This window comes from Chiloscyllium plagiosum, chromosome 14, assembly GCF_004010195.1.
Source record: "Chiloscyllium plagiosum isolate BGI_BamShark_2017 chromosome 14, ASM401019v2, whole genome shotgun sequence".
NCBI lineage: Eukaryota > Metazoa > Chordata > Chondrichthyes > Orectolobiformes > Hemiscylliidae > Chiloscyllium > Chiloscyllium plagiosum.
The window spans coordinates 38,729,582-38,739,382 of NC_057723.1; the positions used below are offsets into that span (position 1 = coordinate 38,729,582).

The 9,801-nt window shown below is 39.7% G+C and overlaps 1 protein-coding gene across 4 annotated transcripts in view; it reads right to left on the minus strand.

The window, feature by feature from the left end:
* The window catches only part of rufy1 (RUN and FYVE domain containing 1), a 134,989-nt gene that overhangs the window by 70,245 nt on the left and 54,943 nt on the right, over window positions 1-9,801 (minus strand). For all 4 annotated transcript variants that reach the window (XM_043703644.1, XM_043703643.1, XM_043703641.1 and 1 more), the window contains one exon: window positions 7,003-7,132. In XM_043703644.1, the coding sequence (XP_043559579.1) occupies window positions 7,003-7,132 (130 nt within the window). The remainder of the gene's footprint in view (window positions 1-7,002; window positions 7,133-9,801) is intronic.

The window sequence follows — 9,801 nt, forward strand, 5'->3', positions numbered from 1 at the left end:
TTTATACTGTCAACGACACCTCCAACCTTTGTGTTGTCTGCAGACTTGCTGACCCATCCTTCAATCCCCTCATCCAAGTTATTAATAAAAATTACAAAATAGAGGCCCAAGGACAGAGCCCTGTGGAATACCACTCACCACAGACTTCCAGGCAGAATATTCTCCTACTACCACTTGCTGTCTTGTTGGCCAGCCAATTCTGTATCCAGACAGCTAAGTTCCCCTGTATCCCATTCCTCCTGACCTTCTGAATGAGCCTACCATGGGGAACCTTATCAAATGCCTTGCTGAAGTCCATATACACCACATCCACAGCTTGACCCTCATCAACTTGTCTAGTCACATCCTCAAAGAACTCAATAAGGTTTGTGAGGCATGACCCGCCCCTCACAAAGCCATGTTGACTGCATTTAATCAAGCCATGCTCTTCCAGATGGTCATAAATCCTATCCCTCAGAATCCTTTCTATCACCTTGCAGGCGACAGACGTGAGACTTATTGGTCTATAATTGCCGGGGATTTCCCTATTTCCTTTCTTGAAGAAAGGAATTACATTTGCCTCTCTCCAGTCCTCAGGTACGACTCCAGTGGAGAGTGAGGATGAAAAGATCTTTGCAAGTGGCGAAGCAATTGCATTTCTCGTTTCCCAAAGCAGCCGAGGACAAATCTGGTCCAGGCTTGGCGACTTGTCAATCTTAAATGTTTAGGATTAGAAAACATTAGGAAAGTTATACCTAATTGATATATATTTTGGATAAGCTTTCTTAACGTGCTTATATATCACAGTATGCAATTATGGATTAGTAGTTCTGAAATTGTAGAAATTGTATCTATAAATTATGCAACCTAAATTCAATAATGGAATGAAGGTTGGATGGCACAACAGCTTTGAAAAACTATATTTTGAGCAATTCCTTTTGTTCTGGAACAAAGTTGCTCATGGGCAAATAATTGCGGCCAACTTGGGAGAGAACTACCAGAAATAAAATGTTTGGAACTAGGATTTGTTTTTAAAAAAAAAGAAAGCTTTGAATGACAAGTGTTTGATTCCATCTCAAACAATAGATAAGGACTATCACATTCGTGTAAAGAAATCTGCAAAGTTATGGAAAAATGAACAGTTCTTTATAAGACGTAGAATGGACCACCTGCATTCGAACAAAATAGAATGACTTGCTTTCTGGTCTGTCAATATACACGCAACTATTCAAGATGGGAAGTTAGCCCACTTGTCTAGACAGGACACGAAGATGTGAATAATCTTTTTTTAGAAGTTGGTAAAACCCTAACCTCTTAATGCTCAAGTAGCCTGGAACCACGTGTGCGAACAGAAAATCAGACTGTGGTTCCATGACAGAATCAAGCTTGAAATAATGACAGTTTATTAACACAAATAGCAACCCCAAATCTGAGATTCAAGGAAATGCAAAGGGAAGAGATTGTGCTGAGCAAAGAAAAGCACCTGTCTTAATTTCAGCAACTCAAACTCCACCTGGAGCAAAACTACGAACTTAATTCCACAAGTAGCAAAACACTAAAGCTGTTGCTATAAACTTTAAACTTTCATTTTATTCAGTGTACCAAAACAGAACCATCAGGTCTTCAATGCTTTAAGCTTCCAATCCATAGGGATGACATTTTGAACCCTTTAAAACCTTAAAAGCTTATCACTTTTGAAATTACCTTGCCTGTGTGTGCACCATTGTGAATACATTTAACTGTTGAGAATTAATTGTTTAGTTTTGTTTAAACCTGAACCAGAAAACCAGTCTTGTGTCTGTTTTTAAAGTCACACTACTCAAGGAGTTAAAACAATTCCACTTCAGCGCAACCTAGTTTGGTTATTTAAGAGATAGAAATTGGAGGTTTGGTGGGCAGAGAAAAGATAACCCACCATCTTTCCTCTGTTCAGAAAAGGCTTACTTTAAACTGATACAGAAACAGACATTGCTGAGAAAGCTCAGCAAGTATAGTAGCATCTGTGGAGAATAAGCAGAATGAACATTTTGGAACCAGTGGCCCTTCTTCAGAGTGAAGTTAATTCTGCTTTTTCTCCACAGAGTCTGCCAGACCTACTGAGTTTTCTGATATCCAGCATTCACAGTTCTTTGTTTTTTTAAAAAAACAAACTGATGTTGAGTATACTTGAGGAAATCAGGAGGGCAAAGAGGGGACAAAACATAGCTTTGGCAAATAGGGTTAAGGAGAATCCAAAGGGTTTTTACAAATACATTGACAAAAAGGGTAACTTGGGAGTGAAAAGGGCCTCTCAAAGATCAGCAAGGCGGCCTTTGTGTGGAGCCACAGGAAATGGCAGAGATACTGAATGAGCATTTTGCATCAGTGTTTACTGAGGAGGAGGACACGGAAGATATAGATTGTGGGGAAATAGATAGTGACATCTTAAAAAAATGTCCATATTACAGAGGAGAAAATGCATAAAAGGTGGATAAGTCTTCAGAACCTGATCAGGTGTACCCTAAAACTCGGTGGGAACCTAGCAAAGTGATTACTGGCTCCCCTGCTGAGACATTTGTATCATCAATAGTCACAGGTGAAGTTCCAGGAGACTGGGGGTTGGCTAACATGGTACTACTATTTAAGAAAGGAGGTAAGGACAAGCCAGGGAACTGTAGACCAGTGAGCCTGATGTCAGTGGTGGACAAGTTGTTGGAGGGACAGGATTTACACGTACTTGGAAAGGCAAGGACTGATTAGGGATAGTCAACATGGGTTTTGAGCGTGGGAAATCATGTCTCACAAACTTGATTGAGTTTCTTTGAGGAAGTAACAAAGAGGATTGATGAGGGCAGAGCGGTAGACGTGACCTGTATGGACTTCAGTAAGGCGTTCGACAAGTTTCCCCATGGGAGACTGACTAGCATGGTTAGATCTCATGGAATACAGGGAGAACTAGCCATTTGGATACAGAACTGGCTCAAAAGGTAGAAGACAGAGGGCGGTGGTGGAGGAGGGTTGCTTTTCAGACTAGAGGTCTGTGACCTGTGGAGTGCTACAAGGATCGGTGCTGGATTCACTGCTTTTTGTCATTTATATAAGTGATTTGGATGTGAACATTGGAAGTATAGTTAGTAAGCAGATGACACCAAAAATTGGAGGTAAGTGGACAGCGAAGAAGATCACAGATTACAACGGGCTAATGCCCGAAACGTCGATTCTCCTGTTCCCTAGATGCTGCCTGACCTGCTGCGCTTCTCCAGCAACACATTTCCATCCTTGATCAGATGGGCCAATGGGCTGAGAAGTGGCAGATGGAGTTTAATTTAGATAATGCAAGGTGCTGCATTTTGGAAAAGCAAATCATAGCAGGATGTATACACTTAATGGCAAGGTCCTAGGCAGTGTTACTGAACAAAGATCTTGGAGTGCAGGTCCATAGCTCCTTGAAAGTGGAGTCGCAGGTAGATAGGATAGTGAAGGCAGTATTTGGGTGTGCTTTCCTTTATTGGTCAGAGCATTGAATATACAAGTTGGGAGATCATGTTGCGGCTGTACAGGACATTGATTAGGCCATTGTTGGAATATTGCGTGCAATTCTGGTCTCCTTCCTATCGGAAGGATGTTGTGAAACTTGAAAGGGTTCAGAAACGATCTACAAGGATGTTGCCAGGGTTCGAGGATATGAGCTATAGGGAGAAGCTGAATAGGCTGGGGCTGCTTTCCCTTGAGCATCAAAAACCGAGGGGTGACCTCAATGGTTTATAAAATAATGAGGGGCACAGATAGGATTAATAGATGAAGTCTTTTCCCTGGGGCTAGCGGAGTCCAGAACTAGAGGGCATAGGTTTAGGGTGAGGGGAAAGATATACAAGGGACCCAAGGGGCAACTTTTTCACAAAGAGGGTAGTAAGTATATGGAATGAGCTGCCAGAAGTAGTGGAGGAGCCTGGTACAATTCCAACATTTAAAAAGGCATCCAGGTGGGTATAAGAGGAAGGCCTTTGAGGGATATGGGCCAAATGCTGGCAAATGGGACTAGATTAGGTTGGGATTTCTGGTTAGCATGGATGAGTTAGACCGAAGGGTCTGTTTCCCTTCTGTACATCTCTATGACTATGACAGGATGCATGCCAGAACAAATGAGAACACATGCATACATGCAGCACAAGATAACATGAGCAAAGCAGAAACAGTAAGTTATGAGACATGAAGTGCAAACAGAAGTACGAGAAGCAGTGATCTCCTGAGGTAAACAAAATTCCAAGAATCGTTCAGTGAAAAAGACTGGGTAAGTCATAACACTTATCAGGATGCAACAGTTTTATTTTTGGCCAGAGTTGCACATGCAGCAAGCACAGTGTGACAAGTTTCTAAATTAACATACTCATCAATTGACAAGAAGTAGTCTGTGACTGTCTGATACCAAATTAAGTAACTGTCTTCTGCCTGTAGAATTGAACTCCTTGCAACTTTTGTCCAAAGCAAAGCACCTTTGCATAAGTCTGCAAACTGTCCTTTTTCTCCTTTTAGTAGGAGACTAAACTGGTTTCTAATTTTCTGGCCCTTTAAATTTATTTTGTATAGCTGAAAATGAGAGATAACATCACGCCGACTTGTGCTTGGCCTGCATGGAACTTTTAGATTGGCCTGATTTGCAAAGCTGCACAGCAAACATTGATTAAATATTTAACTGGCTAAAACAGTACTGCTGAATAGTAAAGATTAAAAAAATTTCACTCCCCTCCAACTAACTTATTTCTGATTTACCACATCTGAAGGTACAATTTGGACGGCCTCACAACCAATTTACCAAAGGATATCTTTAACAGTTTGTCCAGAACAAAAAGTTTGTACTGAATTTCTCAAATGCCTCTGAGAAAGTTTCTCATAAGCTCTTGTTCAAATTTCACAAATATAGGAATCAGGGGGACATTATTAAATGGGATCCAGCACTGCCTAACCAAGATGACAGAGTGATGTATAATAGAGAATCGTTCTTTCTCACATGTCCCTTCTACAGTACCCACAGGAACAGTGTTGGGACCTTCCCAAACATTAAAGAACTTCTCAATAAATTGCAAAAAAACAGGGCATGACTATTTGCAAAACACTGCATGGTCTACACATCAGGGAAAACTCAAAGATCATACCAACTTATTTCAAAATAATCTTAAATTGCTAAATTGGCAGGACCAATGCAGATGGCATTCAATACCAAAAAAAATGCCTTGTCAGGAACATGACCAATAAAAATTATCCAAACAGTTTCAAGTTCTCAAAATTAAATTCTGCAACAGATCAATACGTAACCATATCTACAGGGTTCAGCTTCAATGGGGTTCCACATTCAGCTTTAGCAATCAAAGCAAATAAGATTCTTGGATTTTTGAAGCAGAATCTTTGGTATTGCAACATAATCACAATTACAATTTACCAAACATTTCTTCATCCAGTCTTGGAGGATGGTATATGGGATCCTTATATTAGGAGAGATAAAAATAAAAAAACTCAGCTGATCCAAAAGATGTGTGTTACGTATGTCTGCATAAATCAGTCTGTAAACTGACAGGTGTCACATCCTTGATCAAAGATTTGGAATGACAATCACCACAGCAAAGTGGGAGCAAAATAGTCTGGCCATGTTCTATAAAATATGAAGTGACCTGGTAGAAATTGACAAAAACAGCAGTGCTGTATGACAATGACAAAATGAGGCGACGATCCACACAAAACCATTGGTTTCCAAGAGTCTCTCTTTCCAAGAACAATGCCATAGTGAAATGAGCTGCCAAACTATATAGTCATAGCCACATAAAATCTTCAAGACCCAGCATCTCCATTCATTAGCTTTTCATTTTTATGATGTAATTACAATGGGTCACATCCAGCTCAGCTAATATAACCATATTCATAAATGTTGGTGAACTACTAATGTTAATCTCGGATGTCAACAAAAAGCAGAAGCATTTCTTGGACCTTTACCATTCAGAAGTTTATCTTAAAAGGACTTTAACAATTATTACCGACCAGTTGTGCAGTATTGTTATAGGTTATCTTTAACAACACACTCACCAGGTTCCTGTTCATTCATTCATAACCCTTTAACTCCTTATTTACTATAACAGTATTCATTAATTCATAAAACCATGGTTCAATAGTATATTTTATGATCCAAATTTAAAACAACCTTTTCTAATCAAGACAACACTTTCAAACCTTATGAGCACTTGCTACACGCAGTGTTTACCTCTGAATAAGTGTAGCATACAGAACAGTATCATCCCCATCAAGTCTCCACAAAACATTTTAATATTAAATCAGTCCTTACCAACCATCTCCTGGACCTGAATAGATTCCCTAAGTACCTGTTAAATATCTTTTAACTGAGCCATTATCCCTTTAAAGAAACTAACTGACAAAATAGCACTTCCATGAAATTGACGAGTCAATGAAACTCACACCAGCAAATAGTAAACAAATCTTACAACCCAGCTGCAATAATCAGTTTAATACCCTGTATTCTTTTACATATAGGTACAATTTATTTTTACTTATTTAGAGCATATAGGCTTAGTAGTTTTACCAACATAACTTAAAAAGATAAAAGAACTAAACATCTCAAATTATCCAAGCAGACCGGATAAATACTCTTAATTCCATCAGAAGCAGCAATCAGCATTTAGCACATTTTAACCCAGCTATCACCCAGGACAGAAGCCCTTCAAACCTTTGTTTTATTTCTAGAAAAATGGAACTTTAATATATCTAAGAACTGCATATGAAGGGGTTCTTGTGAGAACAGTACTTCAGGATTCTATTGCCACCTCGAACTTGTGCTGTGATTGCTGAATAAAAGAGGCTATTTTCGCCAATCACCAATTTCCGTTGTTATTTGAACACAATCCCACACAGTACAGCAAAGATGTAAGCTAGTATTATAGAACCATTGTGTTTCTTGTTCCAAAAGCTGTAATTTATGAGATTTGTGAATTGTTCAGTGCCATTTCAAAACATGCAATTTATTGCAGAAAAAATATCTACCTTCTCTAAGCCAGACTTCTGCAACAGTTGAGCTTTCAACTGAGATGTTACATCCCTCTCTTGTTGCAACTGCTGCTGAAGACTTTGTCTTTGTTCCTTCTCAGCTTTAAGTTCAGAATCCAACGTGGAGCTACAGTTTAAAAAAATTAAGCTATAGTTAATTCCAAGATTTGACTCGTGTCAATTTTAAAATGCAAGTCACAACATGCCCAATTCATAACTCCATAATAAAGATGATGCCATGCTTTGCATAAAGAAATATTTCAAAAAGCATGCTGTCAAAAGTAAAAGTGCCATTCAAATGCCATTACATAGCCTTTAAAGTAGCATTTAAAAACTGTATGTGAAAGGATTGTGGAAAGGAACCAACTTTTAATTTTACATTTCTCATCTACTCAACTGACATATTCTGGAGATGTTATTGACTAGGAATGGTTAGGAAGATGCGGTAATAGTAAAACCAAACCAAAATTAAGTTAACATTTAATAACGTTCAAAAGATCACTGCAGACTTCAGGGCCATAAAGTGAGCAGGTGCAATTCAATACCCTGGTGTCCATGTATTCAATTTCCTAAAATTAACCAATATTTCTACTTTCATTTATAAATGGAAGCAGAGAATGTAAAGACAACTAATGTTAAAGCTTTTTTATCACTGGTTAGGGCTTATAGGAGTATCATGGATCGTTCTAGCACCACATTTCAAGAAAAATGCAAAGCTTTCAGGACTTAGAGTCATCGAGCCATACAGCATGGAAACAGACCCTTGCCCATGCCAACCAGATATCCCAAATTATTCTAGTCCCATTTGAAAGCATTTAGCTCATATCCCTCTAAACCCTTCCTATTTAACTACCCATCCAGATGCCTTTTAAAAAAATGTTGAATTATACCAGCCTCCACCACTTTCTCTGGCATTCCATTCCATTAATGCACAACCCTGTGTGTGAAACAGTTGCCCATTAGGTCTCTTCTAATTCTTTCCCTCTCACCCTATGCCCTCTAGTTCTGGATCTCTCTCTCTCTCTCTCACTCTCTCCTCCCCCCCCCACCGGCCCAGGGAAAAGACTTGTCTATTTATTCTATCCATGCCCCTCATGATTTTATAAACTTCTATAAGGTCACCACTCAGCCTCCAATACATCAGGGGAAAACAGCCCCAGCCTATTCAGCCTCTGTACAGGAAAGGCCTTAACCATTATCAGCACAAAGATGGCAAGAACATTACTGGGCCCAAATGGTATTCTTGTGCACTCAGTCAGCAGGTGAATTTCCCAAATTCAAACAGCGTTGTTGGCTATGTTTTCCCTTTAATATTTCATCCCATTCTCTTCAAAAGAAGAGTAATATTTCTATGTAATGAAGCCACTAAGTATTTTATTTGTTTCTCAGAATCCCTTTTAATTCAGATAACTGTTCCCTTGAAATGTTTGAGAAAATACAGAAACAGAAATATGGAAACATAAGAAAGTAGGAGACAGAGTAGACAATTTAGCCTTGGAGTTTGCTATTAAAATGTTGTTTGATTGTCCAGTTTCCCACTTTGTCTCCATATCTTTTCAACAATTTAGCCTTAAGAATTGTATGTAGCTCCTTGAAAACCTTTAATATTCTGTGACAGAGAATTCCACAGGCTCACCTCATTCTGGGTGAAGAAATTTCTCCTCCTTTCAGTCATAAATAGCCTGCCCCATATGATTACATTGTAACACCTGGTTCTAGAGTCCTCAGTCATAGGTTAAACACTGGTAGGATGTTCCCAATCTAGTGCTGGGTTCCATGAGATTCCATATTCATTTTTTAAACCGCAGTGAATATAGTCCTGATCAATACAATCTCTCTTCATGTCAGTCTTGCGATCTCAAGAATCGATCAGTCTGTAAACTTTTGTTGCACTCCTTCCATAGTCAGAACATCCTCCCTTAAGTGAGGCAGTCAAAACTGCACACAATATTCCAGGTGTGGTTTCATCAAGGCCCTGTAAAATTGCAGCAAGATATCCCTGCTCTGGTGTGCAAACACTTGCTATAATGACCAAACCGTTTGGCTTCTTGATTACTTGCTGCACCTGCATGCCTAATTCCAGCAACACATTAACAAGAACACCCAGGTCTCATTGCACTTGCCCTTTTCCCAATTTATTGCCATCCAGGTAATTATTTGCCTTCCTGCTTTTGCTATCAAAGTGGATAACATCACATATCTACATTATATTTGATCTGCCATGTACTTGCCTGTGCAATTAGCTTGTCCAAATCACACAAACATCTCTACATCCTCCTCACAGATCACCTTTCCTGCCAGCTTGGTGTTATTTGCAAACTTGGATAAATTACATTTAATTCCATCACCTAAATCATTGATATGTATTGTGATCCGCTGGGATCCAAGCACTGGTCACCGTGCTATCCCACAAGTCACTGTCTGCCACTTGCAAAAAGAGGAGAAAGTGAGGTCTGCAGATGCTGGAGATCAGAGATGGAAATGTGTTGCTGGAAAAGCGCAGGTCAGGCAGCATCTAGGGAACAGGAGAATCGACGTTTCGGGCATTAGCCCTTCTTCAGGAATGAGGAAAGTTGGTCCAGCAGGCTAAGATAAAAGATAGGGAGGAGGGACTTGGGGGAGGGGCGTCGGAAATGTGATAGGTGGAAAGAGGTCAAGGTGAGGGTGATAGGTCAGACTGGGGTGGGGGCGGAGAGGTCGGGAAGAAGATTACAGGTTAGGAAGGCGGTGCTGAATTCGATGGATTTGACTGAGACAAGGTGGGGGGAGGGGAAATGAGGAAACTGGTGAAACCCG